This window comes from Electrophorus electricus, chromosome 21, assembly GCF_041902795.1.
Source record: "Electrophorus electricus isolate QZ-2024a chromosome 21, ASM4190279v1, whole genome shotgun sequence".
NCBI lineage: Eukaryota > Metazoa > Chordata > Actinopteri > Gymnotiformes > Gymnotidae > Electrophorus > Electrophorus electricus.
In genome coordinates this window covers 18970001-18990000 of record NC_137517.1, presented here as the reverse complement: position 1 = coordinate 18990000, position 20000 = coordinate 18970001, and the positions used below count along the sequence as shown (strand labels likewise).

Here is a 20000-nt window from a genome sequence, read left to right as displayed (position 1 = left end):
TAGAAAATCAGCAGATAACATCCACTGCTTGGGCTGTTTTGTGTGTTGGGGTAAATGTGATAGAATGTAACATACAGTGTATATTAAGATTTTAACAGACTAACTGGGTAAAAATACTGCAATCTCAAAAAATGTAACATGAGTAAACCATAAAGGAAGGTGACGATCAACAGGAAATTACCAAGACAAACATTATTACCCCTTTGCTTTTTGTAATATAAATGAAAACACTTATATTAAGAGGGGGAAGAATGATCTTGACCAACAAAGACTGGCTGTATTTAGCCTGACACAAGAGAGACTCTTCATTTTATAGATATGAAAGGAAACCCTGTGACATCAACCTCAACCTCAAGTTGAGCACTGACCCAGTAACTCAGCTGTACCACTAACCTCAGTCTCTCTGCTGAACACAAACTCAATTCATAGACAAAACCTCCCCAACAAAGGACCCACTCCTCACACTCACTTAACCAGGAAGCCCAGCGCCTACCCCCCTAACAAAGGACCCACTCCTCACATTCATACATACATACATACACATGCACATATACATACATACACATGTACTCAACCAGGAAGACCAATGCCTACCCCCCTAACAAAAGGCCCACTACCACATGGTAGCAGAGAGACGGCGCATACTCAACTCCACTGTATTCTTTTTCAGAGCTTCATGTTATCAGCAGAAATGGGGAGATGGAGAACAACATTTCATCCTGGTTTTCGTTTCCATGTGATTCCTTGTTTTGGTTTCGTTAGTTCAGCCTCTCATTTAGGTCTCTCTCCTTCATTAGTTCCCCAGTTGGATATCCAACTGGAGAAACCGTGACAGGAGAGATTGGGGGGAGGGGATGTGGGAAGGTTCTTAAGATGGTAACTCAATTACCACCAAGCAAAAGGTGGAAATGTACAATGCTATTTTAACGGTATAAAGCAAAAGACGCAAATAATATAGCTAGTCTCTGTGGTGAAGAAAGTTCAAGTCTATTGGCTGTCAAACCCAATAGGCAGAGCTCATTATCATACTATAAAATGACGTTTTTAAACGCCGTTGTAAGCACGCCAAAACCTTTGGAGCCCTTAAAGCGACGCTTTTTACGGCATTTCAACTAACATATAAATGGTGTAAAATACGCCATTTTTGATGGTTTTTGCAATGTATATTACAGCGTAATGAAAAATAATGCCGTATTTTGCGGCGTAAAAGCGTCCAAAACAAATTTGATAAATTTACAAATAAAACGCGTTTCATTTTAGGCGAATTTTGAGCACTTTGGTTTTCCGTAGTTGTCTGAGCTTTTGTCTTGTTTCACGTTTATTCAGTCAGTGTTCTGGGTTCTGCCTTGTTGTCTGTGTATCTGTACCCTGTTTTCTCTCGGTTTGTCTGTTGATTTATTTTCCAGATTTTCATGTTTTTCTTTCTGTTTAATATATTTCCTGGATCTGTTCGTATTGGTACTGTGACCCTGGACTGTCTTAACGACCCAGATTCTGGATTTGCCCTTAATAAATCTCGCTCTTCTCAGCGTCTGCGTCCAGCTCTCTATCGCTCCACGTTACACAGTGTGTGTTCATTCTTCATAAACCTTCTAAACACTTAGAGAATGCTGGATAGGATGTCCATAAGTAACAGACACTGTGGAACTGTGAAACAGCAGTAGTGAATCTGCTCATACCACAGCACACACCACTGTCCCCAGAAACATAAATCACTGATGCCCCCATGTGTGTACATGATGATACTTTTATTTTAATTGTGTCTGAAATGTTTTGCTGTCAGGTGTTTTCTTTAATAAATTAATTAATTGTTCATATTCATATGTTCCCTCTTTTATGTTTATAGTGCTCATTTCATTGGTTCAAGCTGGACTTGCTCAAGGTGATTAATATTCTGTTTATATATTATTTAAAACCCAAACTGCCATTACTAACTCTATTCAGCTATTATATGAAACATGGAATGATGGAATGATGTCATTAGACATTTATGAAAATTTGCTATTTTAAATGTATTAATTTACACATTTAGCATTTTAGTGTATGTATTTTATAATTAATGAATTTATTTAGTATTAAAACATGTGCAGGACCAGACAGCACTGACTGGTGTGGTAGACTTAGATTTAGATCTGTGTAATTTATTTGTTTTCAAAGTAACTGAATGAAGAATTCAAATGTTTAATGCTTCTGCAGGTCATGTTAAAGCTGTTGTGAGTGTAAGTCCTGATAATCACGTGTTCAGAGGAGAGACTGTGACTCTCAGATGTGACATACAGGGAGAAGGAGACACTGGGTGGACACACAGCTGGTATAAGAATAACTACAGTCTCTACCCACACACCACATACAATCCATACATGATCAGCTCTGTTACACAGTATGACAGTGGTACATACACCTGCAGAGGGTACAGGGGAAGAGACTCTCAGAGCTCAGAGATCAGTAATGCTGTTACATTAACTGTGTCAGGTGAGTTTGGACTGTGAATTTAGCCAATAGACATTCATAGCAAGGTTGTTATTGTGTGTACGTGATTTTAAACACAGAGCATTTTATATTTGCTGTGTTACAGAGAGAGCCCAGGCAGTACTGAGTGTGTCTCCACAGAGCTGGCTGACTGAAGGAGACTCAGTGAGTCTAAGCTGTGAGGTCAGAGACTCCTCTACAGGCTGGACATTCAGCTGGTACAGAGCTGTTCCCCATGTTGAGGTCCTCTCAGACAGCATCAGAGGAGCTGGAGGCTCCTACACTCTCAGTCCTGCTGCTCTACATCACACAGGAGTTTATGTGTGCAGAGCAGAGAGAGGAGAACCAGCCTATCAGACACAGTACAGCAACACACAGCCACTATGGATCACTGGTGAGGACAAACAACAGCAGTGTGTGTGTGTGTGTGTGTGTGTGTGTGTGTGTGTGTGTGTGTGTGTGTGTGTGGATGAAACATTAGACATTCAGTGTCATAGTGTCATTCCTAAGTCCGCAGTCAGCTAGTCTTAAAGTTAAACATTCAAATATAAAATAAAGATGTTAGAGAATGTCTAACAATCACACAAAGAAACACATTTTTATACATTGGTCAGAAGTAATTATGTATTCACCCCACCTTCTTTTACATACTAGCGTTGCATTCACCTTCATTACATACAAACCAAACATTCGTCAACATATGGTCGTTCCTAGAGCTTCCTAAGTTCAAGACTGTTTACTCACTACACACTAAATAGAAATAAAGATGCAGACTCTGGAATTAATTGAAGAGAAGCGCTGGTCCCGTCTTTATTCTGAGCTCAGTGTTATAAACGAGGCATTATCTGGAGAATGTCTAACAGTCTCAGGTGGGCTCACCTTTATACCTTTTCTTCAAGGACCCTTACATCACCATTTTTATTTTTTCGTAATATTTGTCCAGGATCCACTATTGTTCTCCACACCAAACATTATTCAATGTATGCAAATTGATATTCAATACTTACACCAACCCGTTCTTGGTACCATTACGTTCATCCTGAACTACTTTTACTTTTTAAAGGCGATCATATTCTATATCACCGGATGCCCATATTGGTTCTTCCAGTGATGTCCATATTGTTTCTTCCGGTGCTTGGCCGGGCTGTCCCGTCCTTGAAGCAAGGCTCCCCCTCGACTGAGGCCCCTAGAGGCCTGTCAGAGGCCTCCTGAGGATTTACACTGAAGCCTACAGAGGTCTTTCCAGCATGAAACCAGTTTATTCTGGACCTTCCCTATTTTTCTGCTTACAATATCATTTTATTACCTTGTTATGACCCCGTCAGGCTGTGAGGCTGTAACAAGGAAAAAGAAGCGCAAATGTGTAACGTAACAGAAGTTGTGGAAAAAAATGAACAGCAACAAAACAAACAGAAGCACAAATGGAAGGTTTTTTTAGTGTATTGTACAGAGGTTATGATTTACAAATAATCTTACTGGTGCAATTCCTTCAGGAGTGAACCTGGCCAAAATAATAACCAAAACCCACACTAAGGAAATAAAACTATACCCTAACTAATCCTAATAACACAAGAAACATACAACAAACCTTTCTAACTTCCTGACACAAACAGACAAAACCCACACCCAACAAAAATTGCAGTCACTCCTTACCACCAGTGTCCAACACCAATGTACCAAACAAACAACATTTACACTCTTTACACAATCTATATATATGTAGGTATACACAGCTACCGAAGCAGGAGGGGCGAAGCCAAAGACGAAGTTCAAAAATGTGAAAAACAAGGTGATACACAACACGTCATACAAATGTTCAATCACAGCCAAACAAACTCCAAGCTAACACACAGTCTCCTTACTCGCTGTCTTCCTCTTCCTCTCTCGTGGGAGGGCCTTTTAAATAGCCGACACAGTTGGCTGGAAAACCCGGCAAGGAACGTGGCGGAGTCTCAAACAGGGTGGAAATCCTGGCAGTGAATCTGGAACACACACACACACACACACACACACACACACACACACACACACACACACACACACACACATCTTTCTGTAACAACCTCAATATGCAAACTGATATTCAACACCCACACCAGGTGGAAGCTGTTACCGCTACATTCCAAGAGAAGGCTTCTCTTGACCTTGTCCTAAAGAAGATGTTTTTCTCTACAGTCCTGAGTCTGGTGGAGAGGTCGTATATCTTACCTTGAGTTCCACCAAAATCTACCCATGATCCTTTACTGAAGCCTGCAGAGGCCTCTACTAGGGCTCTGGCCTGTACTCCCTGATGGTTAATGTTATCATGTCTAATGCAATGTTGAGTCTCTTTTCCCTGTAAACACTCTTTTTATTACCTTCCCACTGATCACGTGGTATGGCCCGCCACATGCAGTGGGAGTTTCTCGTCGGCTATTTGTGACTCGTCCTATTTGTAACCACGTCCAGCTGTCAGCACACACCTGCATCTGGTTTAGTCTTGTTATGTTTGTAGTATTTAAACCCTTGTTGGTGTGTGCGTTGTTGTCAGTCTTTGCTCATGTTCACATTCATGTTTATGGTCACAGTGTTCATGGTGTCCGTGTTAGCTGTAGCTGTATTCATGTTCACTGTTTATGTTATACGTGAGTGCCGTTGTCTTGATGGTGTGTTAATAAACGTGTGTCACCATCAAGGGAGTCTGTACGTACTGCTCCTTGCCCTGTGGTACTCGGGCTGTTATGTTACCCCAAAAGACAAAATCATGATCTTAGATAGATGTCACTACCTAGATATTATTAAACAGAATTTATTAAAATTATTTTCTATCATCAGAGCAATCAACACAATGGTTGTAATCGTTCCATGTTAAATGTGTTAATTACACTCCTGCTATGATAAGACAATAATAATAACAATAATAATAACACGTGATGTATAATTTCTGTTTCTAAGGTCTGTCTCCTCCAGTCTCTCTGATCATCAGTCCCAGCAGAACTCAACACTTTAGAGGTGACTCTCTCTCACTGAGCTGTGAGGGACAGAGTGACTCTACTGGATGGAGAGTGAGAGGATACACACACAGTGGGAGGGTGTCAGATTGTTCATCACTCTGGGGATCAGTTACAGGATCTACATGCACCATCAGATACCTCTACACATCCCACACTGGAGTGTACTGGTGTCAGTCTGAATCTGGAGGGAGCAGCAATCCTGTTAACATCACAGTGCACAGTGAGTCTGCATGTATGCGCTCACTAGTTAAGGAGAAAAGGAAATGTTTGATAACAGGATATTATAGTTCACAATATATAGAACTATCAGTTACTGACTAAGAAAACTGTTAACTAGAGTTAATAAGAAAAGCTGTTTAACATGTTCTCAGTGTGTGTGTGTGTGTGTGTGTGTGTGTGTGTGTGTGCGTGCGTGTGTGTGTGCGTGTTTGTGTGCGTGCGTGCGTGTGTGTGTGTGTGTATGAGAGAGACGTTAGTTTGCTTTCCAATAATTGGGTGATTGTGTGTGAGGTCAGAATTTAAAGATTTCACATCTTTATTATTACACTAATTTAAACAGAGCTTCAAATGTATGGTGGCAAGAAAATCATTTTATAATTCTGAATCTTGGAGCAGTAATCCTGTGAACATCACAGTCCAGGGTGAGACTCCATGTAGTGAATTTACGCTTGTACTGAGTTTACTGTAAACACCATGAACACCATGTCCTGTCCCTGACTGAACACTCTTCAGTTTATATATTTGTATTTTCATATGCATTGGAGTATTTGAGACTATGGATATACATTACTTACATTTAGTCATTCAAGCCATGTAACGTAACTGTTAGCCATCATTTTCTAAGAGACAGAATAGATGTTTTCTATAAATTCTATCCACAGCAGAAATAGGAAATCAAATTACAGTAACCCAAGTACTCAAGGAAACAGCCCCATCTTGTGGTGTGAATCAGTATTTACATAAATGTAACATAAAGCGTTCACATGGAATCCAGTTACATTAATTAAGGATTAAATTTACATGTAATACACTCATTTATTATAAAAAAATTAAATGCTATTACATTGCTGTATATATTGTAGATAACTGGTTCCAGTGGCATTGTATCTGTTTGTAAACTAGGGGCCATTTTAATTCAAGGACTGGCTCGGAGCGTTTTAGACAATGAAAACATTTGTGTTCATTTCTGTTGACTTTAAGAATCACCTGTAATGTCACCACCATTAATCCTACTGTACTATCACCACATTACTCCTACTGTACTATCACCACATTACTCCTACTGTACTATCACCACATTACTCCTACTGTACTATCACCACATTACTCCTACTGTACCATCACCACATTACTCCTACTGTACTATCACCACATTACTCCTACTGTACCATCACATTACTCCTACTGTACCATCACCACCATTACTCCTACTGTACTATCACCACATTACTCCTACTGTAGCATCACCACATTACTCCTACTGTACCATCACCACATTACTCCTACTGTACTATCACCACATTACTCCTACTGTACCATCACCACATTACTCCTACTGTACTATCACCACATTACTCCTACTGTACCATCACCACATTACTCCTACAAGTGTCACATTACTGGACAAAGTGTCCAAGGTGGTACTGGATGGAATACTTATGTGACTCACAATCATGTGTTCACATTTTACCCTCCAATCACAATCAGATCCCACATAATCTCCAGATAATCTCCACAAAACACAGTGATTAACAGATTAGAATGCAGCATCGTGGGTCTAACCTGTTTGTTATAATATATGTAAATACAGAGTGACTCCAGGAAGACACTGGGGGTCAGTCAGCTGTAACATGCAGTGTTCTCCATCTCTTTCCACAGATTTACCCACAACTACACTGACTGTGGAGCCTCAGAGTCCTGTGTTCACTGGAGAGTCAGTCACTCTGAAGTGTGAGGTTCAGGGTTATGATGGGTGGACATATCAGTGGTATAAGAAGAAAGCTCAGAGTCAGTGGACTACAGTGTCTCAGTCTGTGTTTGACACTGTAAACAGAGACACTCTCACCATCAGTAGAGATGCTGTAGTTAATGGGGATCAGTACCACTGTAGAGGAGCACGAAATAACAGACCAACAACATCACACTACAGTAACACTGTTACCCTCACTGTACATGGTAAGATTACTGTCATTTCAGGAATTTAATGTCTATTTCAATAACTTAAATTATTGTTTGTTAAATAATTTACACTATTTGTATTCAGAATCATAATACACACTCCATGTATTGTGTTTACTAGGCAAAATGGAAATAGTAGATGTACAGTAAATACAGTTACACTACATTGTATTAGATATATATTGTAATTACAGTTACACTACATTGTATTAGAGCTGTACTGTAATTACAGTTACACTACATGGTACTGGAACTGAAATGCAAACTTACTTCTTTTCTTGTTATCTTAGTGTTATTATGTTACTATAAACCTATAATGGACCTTAAAAGTGATACACAAAATTTATAACAACAAATCAGCTCTGTTGGAGCAGGTGAAACACTGAACAGGGCTGTACTTTGGTCCTACAGGACTTTTATTTTGACAGCCCTGCTTTAAAAGCATTTGTTTCCCCCCTGCACTACAAGACCTGATCTCACTAATAGCGCCCCCTTCTGTGTTGAAGAAGAGAGAACACAGTGACCTCACATAGTCTGGAGCAGAGAGACGTGTACTTCTCAGTAACCAGCAGCCAGTGTTCAGTTTTAGTAGGTTTTATAAGATTCCAACACATGATCTTATTGAGAGGTTAACATAAAAGCAAAATTTAAGTACTGTGTGATTTCTACAATGGAGCCTGAGCTGGTTCTGACTGTGCAGTCTAATTGGACACAAATATTGAGTAGAGAAACTTTCAGACTCACATGTGAATGAGCAGGACTGTAATCCTGACCCCAACCCCATCTCAAAGTCCAGTAAAAATCCAGTAACAATGTTAACAGCATGTGTATAACAGCTTGTTGAGTATGCTAAGATGGTATGTATTATACCTGTTACATGTTCAGTGACTTCTGAGGTTAACATGTACAGATATGAACTTGGACACCCAAATAAAATGAAAAACAACTGAATTAATCAGATTATAAACAAATCTGATATAAACAGTTAATTAAAAGTCTGTTGATTAATCTACTGCTTCACTACTGCTACACCATGTTACTGAGAGTATTGTTTTTATTTTAAAATATTTAAACTACTAAAGTACTTCATCTATTTTTAATCTGAGAATGTTAGTCATTTCATAGATATCTCTATGCGCTCCGCCATTACATGTCCTGAACTGTGTGTTTCATCTCCATCCGCAGTTAAACCTACACCTGAACTCACATCAAGCTTTACAGGAGCTGCACTGGTGGGAAACCCAGTGACTCTGCACTGTAAGCTGGACCAGTCTGCTGAATGGAGCTTTTACTGGTCCAGACACACACAGAACCCTGAGAATGAGACCAACACTGCAGCAAACTCCTACAACATCAGCTCAGTGGCGCCCTCTGATGGAGGCCAGTACTGGTGCAGAGCTGGCAGAGGAAACCCAGTCTACTACACAAACTACAGTGATGCACTCTGGGTAAACCTTACTGGTGAGGAACAGTTTACAGTGTATAACTACCGTAGAAATTAAATTTATCAGTTAGATATTCAACAATATCAGTTCTTGTCAACCCTCAGTAAAAGTTGGCACAATATTAGATTACAAGTGTCACTACATGTACTGTGGAGTCTTGGACATGTGCACAGATTGGCCACCAGAGGGCAGCAGTCAATAATATTTTAGTAGAAATATGACAATGCAAATCAGAAAATGTTTGATTTCCTGAATAAGAGGAAGCTGTCATATCTGCTACAGGACATGCTTTAGGTGTTATTGAATTCATGGATTTATTCAACATTAAAACATGTATAGGACCACACAGCAGTGACTTGTGTGAAAGATTTAGATTTAGTTCTGTATACTAGTGAGTAACAGTTTACAGTGTATAATTATAGAAAACATTGTGTTGGTTATCTGTGTGATAGATTTAGGTCTGTACAGTAACTGTGGCTGTACATGGTAAGATCACAGTCATTTCATGAGTTTAACATCTATTTTACTCATTTAAACTCTTTATAGAGAGTAGCAGAAGACACTCAGTCCACATGTATTGTGTTTACTTGTTAAGGGTAAAAAATATACTGTGACTGTACTTTTATTCCAGTAATACTGTATGGTATTATAGCTGTGAAGTGCAAACTTATTACATTTCTTGTTAATATCATTATCAACTTATAATGGATCTTAAAAAATAATACACAATGTTTTGGCACCCCTGATTTAAAAGCATTTGTTTCCCCCTGCACTACAAGACCTGATCTCACTAATAGCGCCCCCTTCTGTGTTGAAGAAGAGAGTACACAGTGACCTCACATAGTCTGGAGCAGATAGACGTCTACTTCTCAGTAACCAGCAGCCAGTGTTCAGTTTTAGTAGGTTTTATAAGATTCCAACACATGATCTTATTGAGAGGTGAACATAAAAGCAGAATTTAAATACTGTGTGATTTCTACAATGGAGCCTGAGCTGGTTCTGACTGTGCAGTCTAAATGGACACAAATATTGAGTAGACAAACCATCACACTCACAAGTGAATGAGCAGGACTGTAATCCTGACCCCAACCCCATCTCAAAGTCCAGTTAAAATCCAGTTACAGAATGTTAACAGCATGTCTATAAGAACTTGTTTAGTATGCTAAGATGGTATGTATTATACCTATTACATGTTCAGTGACTTCTCAGGTTAACATCTACAGATATGAACTTGGACGCCCAAATAAAGTGAAAAACAACTGAATTAATCAGATTATAAACAAATCTGATATAAACAGTTAATTAAAAGTCTGTTGATTAATCTACTGCTTCACTACTGCTACACCATGTTACGGAAAGTCTATTGTTTTTATTTTAAAATATTTAAAATACTTAAATACTTAATCTATTTTTAATTTGAGAATGTTAGTCATTTCTAACAGATATCTCTATGCACTCTGCTATTGCATGTCCTGAACTGTGTGTTTCATCTCCATCTGAGTTGATATAATTATGCCTGACTGGATATTTTACTATATGAAATGATATTATTCAGTCATGAAAGTGTTAAGCTCCCATCGTTGTTGTGTGATGCCCTTTTCTAGAAAACCTGCTCCTACAAACTCTTTGGATTTGCTGCTCAGTTTAGTTTTAACTGTAGCAGAGCAAATATGCAGCAGCACATAAATAACTCCTCTCACTCACACACATCCTTTTTATTATTACCCAGTTAAAATAAACAATGCAACAGGTTCTGTGTATTGTTGATATTATAATTTTTGTAAAGTGGTTGGGTGGCTACCACATGAATAAATGAATGAATTAAGTTATACGGCTTGTTTGCAATGAGTGTCACTTTTCTTTGGTTTATATTTTTATTTTAGTTTAATTGTATTTTTTATCATTCCATTCCATTATGTTCACTTCCATGTTTCGTCATGTGGCTTCTCATTTGTAGCTGTTCGTGTTTTTCATCTGTTTAAAATAAACGTCTTTGTTCACACGGCTCACGTCGGTATCCCATCACTCACCCTCAACGCTCTGCAGAGTCACAGAAGCACTGTAGCTCTTCAGCTGTGATTAATTCTGTGTGTGTGTGTGTGTGTGTGTGTGTGTGTGTGTGTGTGTGTGTGTGTGTGTGTGTGTGTGTGTGTGTGTGTGTGTGTGTGATCAGCTCTGTCCCATTCAGAAGCTCCACTCTCCATCCTTAGTCTGCTCAGTAGTCTACTGGCAGTCTCTCCATATCTGCTAGTGTCCATCGTGCTGGGGGTCAAATGCTACAGAGCTCACAGTAAGAACTCTTCCTCTTAGACACACATTACACACACTGGAAGAACCAAACTTACATTTGTTTGAATCTGAAAACGCATCATAGGGTTTGTCTTTCTTCTCTGTGTTTTTATGACTTTCTCCATTGTCATGACTCTTAATACTGCTTAATAAAAGACAAGCAGGACACATGACAGTAAAGTGTCTGTTATGTGTTATCCATAAAAATCATGGTTTATAAAAGCAGCACATGGCCATGAAACCAGTAGTTAAAAACAAGAGTGAAGAGAACAATGACTGGAACCAGAAAATGTTACTTTAGGCAAGACAGCAAATACTAAAAGAAACATGAGTGTAAATACACACACTAACTAGAGCCAAACAACACACAGTCACGACAGAGCAGAGAGATGAATGAAAACAAAACAGTACAGGTTACCATGGGAACCACAACCACCAACAACTTAAAAGTTTTATACATAGTTTATACTTTTGTAAACAGACATTTAAAACTATTTTATATGCTGGTTTAATAAAATACTGATTTTCTCCCCACAATCATTGACAATGTCGACACGTTGCTTGCGTTGGAGACAAGACACGCTTTTTTTCCTTCTCTGAACTACAAGACCAAGACTGCAATAAACATTTATTAAATGATAATCTAATAACACCAGGGGGAGCTTTCTAACACCTACACTTTGATTTCTGTGTTTGATGTTTTTTCTACAGCTATGACTGAAAATGCAGTCTCAGAGGAGTGAGAGTCTAAAGGAAAATACTGAAGATGGAAGGACATTGTTCTGTTTGCTTGAAGTCATTTCACGTGTGAGATTGAATGTTTGAACTCTGCTAACTTACTGCCAGCTGACCACCAGTTTATATGAAGCATCGTGCAGCAATGTTTCACTTTTATGCACATGTTACTATTGTGTGTCATTTATTCCAATGTTAGAATATTCTCATTTATTTTAATGATCTTTTACTTTGTTGGACTAGTTTCCTTTTTTATGTTCTAGTTAAATAAATAACAACCAAATAAATTGTGTTCATTATCATTGCACTGATGTCAGATGAGATATTCAGCAGCCAAAGAAACACTATCTCAGTGTATTTCATAACAGACTTTAGATTTTAAGTAATCAACAACTAGACCACAGATTAGTGTTTTACACATTACTTCACACTGACTCTCCTCAGCTTTAATGTGAAACTGGTATAGTTCACTGGGTAGTGAAGTCTACCCCTGCTGTAAGATGGAGTGCCACTGATGATCAGATACATCATCCCAGTAAGGAAATTCAGGAGGAACTGGGGTGGGTATATTAGACATCCAGTGAACAGGCAGGGCTTTACTTCCATGTGTTGGAAGCAGGAAAAATTAGCAAGTGTAAGGATCTGAGAGACTTGAACAAAGACCAAACTGTGATGACTAGACAGCTGGGTAGAGGGAACATCTCCAAAAGGGGAAGTTCCAACACACCTCCTTCAGTCTTTACATTTATGGCATTTAGCTGACACTTTTATCCAAAGCAACTTACAACTATGACTGAGTACAACTTGAGCAACTGAGGATTACAGGCCATCTTCAAGAGCCCCACAGTGGCAACCTCGCAGTGGTGGGGCTTGAACCAGCAGCTTTCTAACGTCCTTGATTATGTTAGCAAGTTCTGTGAGTGTTTACGCTCCTTATGTGATCTAGCACACAAAACCGTAAACCACTCCCAGTGCCGTACGAAAGCCAGGTATGATTTACGAGCTGTTCACTGATCCTTTCAGGAAGAAGACAAAGTGTTATCTTTATTGCCTTTGCCAGGTTCTGCCCTTCACACCAGGTTTGCTGTTCCATATATGGCTAAATCACAATTACGTGATATGGATTATGTGATACACACACCCGATCGTAAGAAAAAGTGTATGTCACATCAACATGCTGAAATGCTGTTTCATGCTATGCTTCCACAGATGATAATGGTAGTATTAGTGCACCTGTTCTACCCCTAGTTGTAGCCCCATCCCTGCCCCTTTATCTGAGTATTTCCCTTAAGTTGATGGTTTAAGCTTGAAAATTGTTGTCCTTCTGCTCGCCTACCCAACTCCGAATCCTTTAAAGACATCCCCTCTAATGTAGGACGTCTTCCTGAGTCAGCCCAACTCAATGTTATACGATTAATGTACCATCACCTGTTTTTGTTTTCGGATACTCCCTCTCGCACTGTGGTTTTTAAACATGATGTGGATGTCGTGATAGTCACTCAGTGAAAGAATTGCTTATCATGTGAATCCAGCCAAACATACACTTATGAAAAATGAAGCTGAATACCTCCTTAAAAATGGTCTTGCTACTCCTAGCTCTAGTCTATGTTGTTTGCCTTGTTTGTTGGTAACTAAACCAAATCGCTTTTGTACTGATTATAGAAAAATTAATTTATTGATGAGGTCCAATTCCTTTCCCCAGGACCAATACACAATGGGCATCCCCAGTACACTTCATATTTAGATTCACATGATAAAACAAACAAAACAAAACAATTATAATGTTATCAAGCATTTCTACACTACGAGTGATATACATGCTTATACACACACACACACACACACACACACACACACACACACACACACACACAATATGCACTCCTTTTGCCCTCTTGCACATTATTCCTACTTGCTACTAGAGTGCTGTACTAAATCAGCACTGTACTCTGAACTGTTCTGGCTGCTACCAGTGACTGCTATCTTCAGTATAGCATGTCAATGACTCCTGTGCATAATCCACTTTACATATTCCCAGTACAGCGCACTGGTAAAAATAAAGGCACTGTCTGTTCATTGTGTATTGGTCCTGTCCTGCATTTATTGTATGACATTATTGCACTGTATTGTATTGTTTTCACTGGTGTAGTGTGTTGTCTGTTTCACTTGTTTTGTGTTGCACCATGGTCCTGGAGGAAGACTGTTTCGTTTTTGCTGTGCACTTGTATATAGCTGAAATGACAATAAAGCCTTTTGAACCTTTGAAGTGGTCAGACGTTAATTTAAAAATTTAATTCAAAGAATTGTGTTTTGATGTGGTGGTTGTTCTGGTTGAAACAGCACAAGTTTCCACCTGGGAAATGATACGATGCTGTGCGTCATAAATAAATACAGGCCTTGACCAACCTGTCCCACTCTGTAAAATAAAACACAGTTCCTGCTTCTGAAGGGTAAATTAACAGTCGACAATATCCACGTGTCTTTTTGTTAATGTTTTAATGTTAATGAGCCGCCCTCATACTGGAGAAGTAGATACGCATGCGCAGAAAGCCGTCCTTCTACAGTTCGGATATCGTCTGGATAAATAGAAAGTAAACAGATCGGACGGAGGAGCAGACGAAGATATTACATTTGGGACCTGGGAAGGAAATCATTTCAAAAGTATTTGCTTTGATCGTCCAAGTTTTCCTTAGTTAACAGTTCCCCTGGTTGAGGAAGCTCATCGTAACTCTAGATATATTTAATGTGGCGTTTCACAATCCTTCCTGAATCCAGAGGATGGGTTAATATATGAAATATTTTAAAGTATTTTTAAACATTATTCAGTAAATGTAATAACATTTGTTAATTCCAATAATACTGGGGCTTATGTCTGATAGTTATTAGAATATCCAGTGATTCTGGTCGGTACAATATCTTGAGTTCTCCTACTTCAGAAAAGCGTTGACAGGAACGCTGACGTCACTATAACCGTTACCAATCTGTGCACGAGGACAGTCCGCGTGAGACTACGTTTGCTCGTTCTAAATCAGAACACTTTTTAAAGTTCCGCGGGAAATTAAAGCCTCTGCTATGAACCACGTGACAAGACACCAATGGCAATTAGAGTTTATGTTCGACCGGTATCAAGAAATAAAACCATTGTCATGTCTGTGATGAAATTGATCATGAAGTAAACAAAATCGAAACCACAAGGTGGTTGATTATACAGCTACACAAATCAATGAAAAATAATGAGCTTGATGACTGAATTTGCACTGTGCTAAAGTAGGAGAGTAACACTTGTGTGAATGGTGGATGATGGGTAATTCTCCATACGTAGGAGAGCATATCACTGTAAGTTCAAATGACATTATTTCTTTACGTATTTGACCAAGAACCACCGTCATACATGTTATACAGTATAAGAACTATATGTGTTAAATATTTATGTGAAATGGCACATGAAATATTAAATTGTATATGAAAGGGGCCCCAGTTATAAATGTTTTTATTACAATTTTATCAAGTTCATGAATGTTGCTTTACAGAATGTTTGCATCTGGTCAAGGTACATAAAGCACATCTTTGCCTTCTGCATTCACAGTAAATAATAATAAAACAAAGAAAACACCATTAAAATTATTTATTTGAAATATAATCTCTAGAGGCTTGTATTACTAAAACATCAATGAAACGATCCAACCAATTAAAAGAGTTACAGATGTTTTGTTTTGAGTCTCAGTGCCCTCACACACATACTGAGAAAACCAGACAGACCTGACAAAGTGACGTCCACACACACACAAGACCAGAAAACATGAGGAACCAAAGTTTAACCCGAGTGAGTTTAATGTGTGGTGGATAAATCCTAAATACACATCCAGTACCACAATCTGAAACAGCAGGCATAGGTCAAAAATACCATGATGCTTTTATCCAAAGCAACTTACAATAATGACAAAACACAACTTGAGGGTTAAGGGCCTTGCTCAGGGATTCAACAATGGCAATTTGGCAGTGGTGAGGCTTGAAACCACAACCTTCTGATTACAAGTCAAGTACCTTAAAACTGAGCTACCACTGCCCTGAGAAATAAAAAAAATATCCAGGGAGACAAAGCAACAGTAACAGACACAAGTAAGCTCAAAAACCTGTCAGACCAATAAAACATGATGGAGTGATTGACATGGGGGAGGAGCCCAGTACTGCAGTGGGGCTGATCCCTGGTGACCAGAGGTAGTGTCCTCCTGAACCAGTGGAACAGTCCAGTTCGGTCATACTGACACTATAATAAAGTAATAGTGTATATACACTATATACTGATACTATAATAAAGTAATAGGGGTGGATCTGGTGTCATTAGTAATGGTGAGACAGTCCAGTTCTGTGATACTGATACTAGAGAGAGAGAGAGAGAGAGAGAGAGAGAGAGAGAGAGAGAGAGAGAGAGAGAGAGAGAGAGAGAGAGAGAGAGAGAGAGAGAGAGAGACAGGCGGAGGAGAGAGGAGGATGAGAGAGAGAGAGAGAGGTGTAGATGAGGCCTGAGAGTCATCACCTCCTGAGAGTCATCACCTTCTGGGGTTAAAGGAAAATAAAGCTAAACTGAAAGATGACTGGACACAGTAGAGAATGAATCACAAGTGATGAAGGATTATTTAAATTGTCTTAGAGAATATAAAGCTTTAAGTTAATTGTTAATAAGGGAAGTTGTTGTTGTCTCATGGTCTGACACCCCTCACCTCCTGACTCTCTCTGGGTCTGATCTGATGTCTGATTGATGTCTGACTGAAAGTCAGTGATTAATACTGTAAAAGCTTTCATGATGTGTATCATACAAACATATAATATTTAACCTATTCATAAATGACCTGCAGCTGATCTCAAACCTTTGTTGGTTTTGTAGCACCACAGCAGGGTCAGTAAGATGAAGAACATGACCAAACTCAGTCCCAAAGCCAAACCACCCAGGCCAAGAGAAGAGGAATCACCAGCTGAACTCATAGGAACAAAAACATCACATGAATCAAAATGATTTGTCACACGTCTCTGCTCCAGACTATGTGAGGTCACTGTGTACTCTCTTCTTCAAGACAGTAGGGGGCGCTATTAGTGAGATCAGGTCTTGTAGTGCAGGGTGCAAACAAATGCTTTTAAATCGGGGTGCCAAAACAACAGTCCTGTGTATTATTTTTTAAGATCCATTATAAGTTGGTAATGATATTAACAAGAAATGTAGTAAGTTTGCATTTCATTGCTATAATACCATGCAGTATTACTGGAATAAAGGTACATTTACAGTATATTTTTTACCCTTAATAAGTAAACACAATACATGTGGACTGAGTGTGTTCTGCTCATTTCTATAAAGAGTTTAAATGAGTAAAATAGATGTTAAATTCATGAAATGACTGTGATCTTACCATGTACAGTCAGAGTTACTGTACAGACCTAAATCTATCACACAGATAACCAACACAATGTTTTCTATAATTATACACTGTAAACTGTTACTCATTAGTATACAGATCTAAATCTAAAGCTATCATACAAGTCACTGCTGTCTGGTCCTTCAGATATCTTAATACTGAATAAATCCATTAATTCAGAAGTGCATAAATCATGTCCTGTAGCAGACATGACAGCTTCCTATTATTCAGGAAATCAAACATTTTCTGATTTGCTTTGATGCAAATATAAATGCAAAAATAGTGTTGATGCAAATATAAAATGCTCTGTGTTTAAAATCACGCACATACAATAACAACCTTGCTGTGAATGTCTATTGGCTGAATTCACAGTCCAAACTCACCTGACACAGTTAATGTAACAGCATTACTGATCTCTGAGCTCTGAGAGTCTCTTCCCCTGTACCCTCTGCAGGTGTATGTACCACTGTCATACTGTGTAACAGAGCTGATCATGTATGGATTGTATGTGGTGTGTGGGTAGAGACTGTAGTTATTCTTATACCAGCTGTATGTCCACCCAGTGTCTCCTTCTCCCTGTATGTCACATCTGAGAGTCACAGTCTCTCCTCTGAACACGTGATTATCAGGACTTACACTCACAACAGCTTTAGGACGACCTGCAGAAACATTAAACATTTGAATTCTTCATTCAGTTACTTTGAAAACAAATAAATTACACAGATCTAAATCTAAATCTACCACACCAGTCAGTGCTGTCTGGTCCTGCACATGTTTTAATACTATATAAATACATTAATTATAAAATACATACAATAAAATGGTAAATGTGTAAATTAATACATTTAAAATAGCATATTTTCATAAATGTCTCATTACATTCCATCATTCAATGTTTCATATAATAGCTGAATAGAGTTAATAATGGCAGTTTGGGTTTTAAATAATATATAAACAGAATATAAATCACCTTGAGCAAGTGCAGCTTGAACAAATGAAATGAGCCCTATAAACATAAAAGAGGGAACATATGAATATGAACAATTAATTAATTTATTAAAGAAAACACCTGACAGCAAAACATTTCAGACACAATTAAAATAAAAGTATCATTGTTAATTTAACCATAAACACCTTAACATGCTGGTTACCACTATGTATAATTGTTCATTTAATAAAAACACCTTAACATGCTAGATAACGGTTTGAATAAATGTACATCTAAGCTCTGCTTCAAACGGAGTGGGGAAAATGACTGCTGTTTTCACAAGCACCCTAATTAAACAAAAGTGAAAGACATGACTGTCACGATAAACTATCATTAGAGTGCTTTAGAGCGCTGAAAGTTGTGAACACAAGGGGGCGGCAGTGATTTATGTTTCTGTGGGCAGTGGTGTGTGCTGTGGTATGAGCAGATTCACTACTGCTGTTTCACAGTTCCACAGTGTCTTTTACTTATGGACATCCTATCCAGCATTCTCTAAGTGTTTAGAGGGTTTATGAAGAATGAACACACACTGTGTAACGTGGAGCGATAGAGAGCTGGACGCAGACGCTGAGAAGAGCGAGATTTATTAAGGGCAAATCCAGAATCTGGGTCATTAAGACAGTCCAGAGTCAAAGCACCGATACGAGCAGATCCAGGAAATATATTAAACAGAAAGAAAAACACAAAAATCGGAAAGTAAATCAACAGGCAAACTTAGAGAAAACAGGGTACAGATACACAGACAACAAGGCAGAACCCAGAACACTGACTGAATAAACGAAAACAAGACAAGAGCTCAGACAACGGCTTAGTACAAACACAATGAGGAGATAACGGCTACAACAACGACCAGCAAGACACCGAGGAAAACACTGGGTTTAAAAACACGACCTAACAAGGTAGAAACGAGGAACAGGGGAAACTAATGAAGGCCAGAGAACTAAACGAGGGGCTCAACTAACGAAACCAAAACAAGGAATCACATGGAAATGAAAACCAGGATGGAAACAGAAACTGAAAGCAGGTGAATGCAGCGATGGGATCGTGACACTGATTCACTAATCTGCTGAATTTGTGAACCTGTTTCTGAGATTAGTGTATGGGATTAATTTTTAATTAGTCATGCAGTATTAATGGGAGAAAATAAAAGTTTGTGAGCTGTTCCAGGACTGTAGACCTGTTGTGTACACGCCGTCTTTCTGCTACTACGACAGATTCATGTGGTAGTGGGGACTTTGTTAGGGGGTAGGTTTTAGTCTTCCTGGTTGAGTGAGTGTGACGAGTGTGTCTTTGCTAGGGAGGTAGGTGTTGGTCTTCCTGGATGAGAGAGTGTGAGAGGCTCCTTTCTTGGGGAGGTTTTGTCTGTGAATTGAGCTTGTGCTCAGCAGGGAGACTGAGGTTGGTGCTAAAGCTGAATGACTGGGTCAATGTTCAACTGTGTGTGTTGTGGTTCATGCTACAGGGTTTCCTTTCATATCTATAAAATGAAGAGTCT

General features: G+C 38.8%; 1 protein-coding gene and 2 long non-coding RNA genes across 3 annotated transcripts in view; 2 read left to right on the top strand and 1 right to left on the bottom strand.

Moving 5' to 3' along the window:
* LOC145652940 (uncharacterized) overlaps nucleotides 1-825 on the bottom strand; it is a 1335-nt gene extending 510 nt beyond the window's left edge. The window contains exon 1 of the long non-coding RNA XR_014119225.1: nucleotides 651-825. This is a non-coding gene — a long non-coding RNA (uncharacterized LOC145652940). The remainder of the gene's footprint in view (nucleotides 1-650) is intronic.
* The window catches only part of LOC145652906 (Fc receptor-like protein 5), an 8827-nt gene extending 798 nt beyond the window's left edge, over nucleotides 1-8029 (top strand). The window contains exons 2-6 of the mRNA XM_081704735.1: nucleotides 1847-1882; nucleotides 2197-2472; nucleotides 2576-2863; nucleotides 5404-5682; nucleotides 7341-8029. Of these exons, the coding sequence (XP_081560861.1) occupies nucleotides 1847-1882; nucleotides 2197-2472; nucleotides 2576-2863; nucleotides 5404-5682; nucleotides 7341-7666 (1205 nt within the window). The 3' untranslated portion in view covers nucleotides 7667-8029. The remainder of the gene's footprint in view (nucleotides 1-1846; nucleotides 1883-2196; nucleotides 2473-2575; nucleotides 2864-5403; nucleotides 5683-7340) is intronic.
* A 949-nt stretch (nucleotides 8030-8978) lies between these two features.
* On the top strand, nucleotides 8979-12356 carry LOC118240634 (uncharacterized). Its single transcript, XR_014119222.1, has 3 exons — nucleotides 8979-9101; nucleotides 11259-11375; nucleotides 12086-12356. It is a non-coding gene; the product is annotated as an uncharacterized LOC118240634 (long non-coding RNA).
* Nucleotides 12357-20000: the final 7644 nt, after the last annotated feature.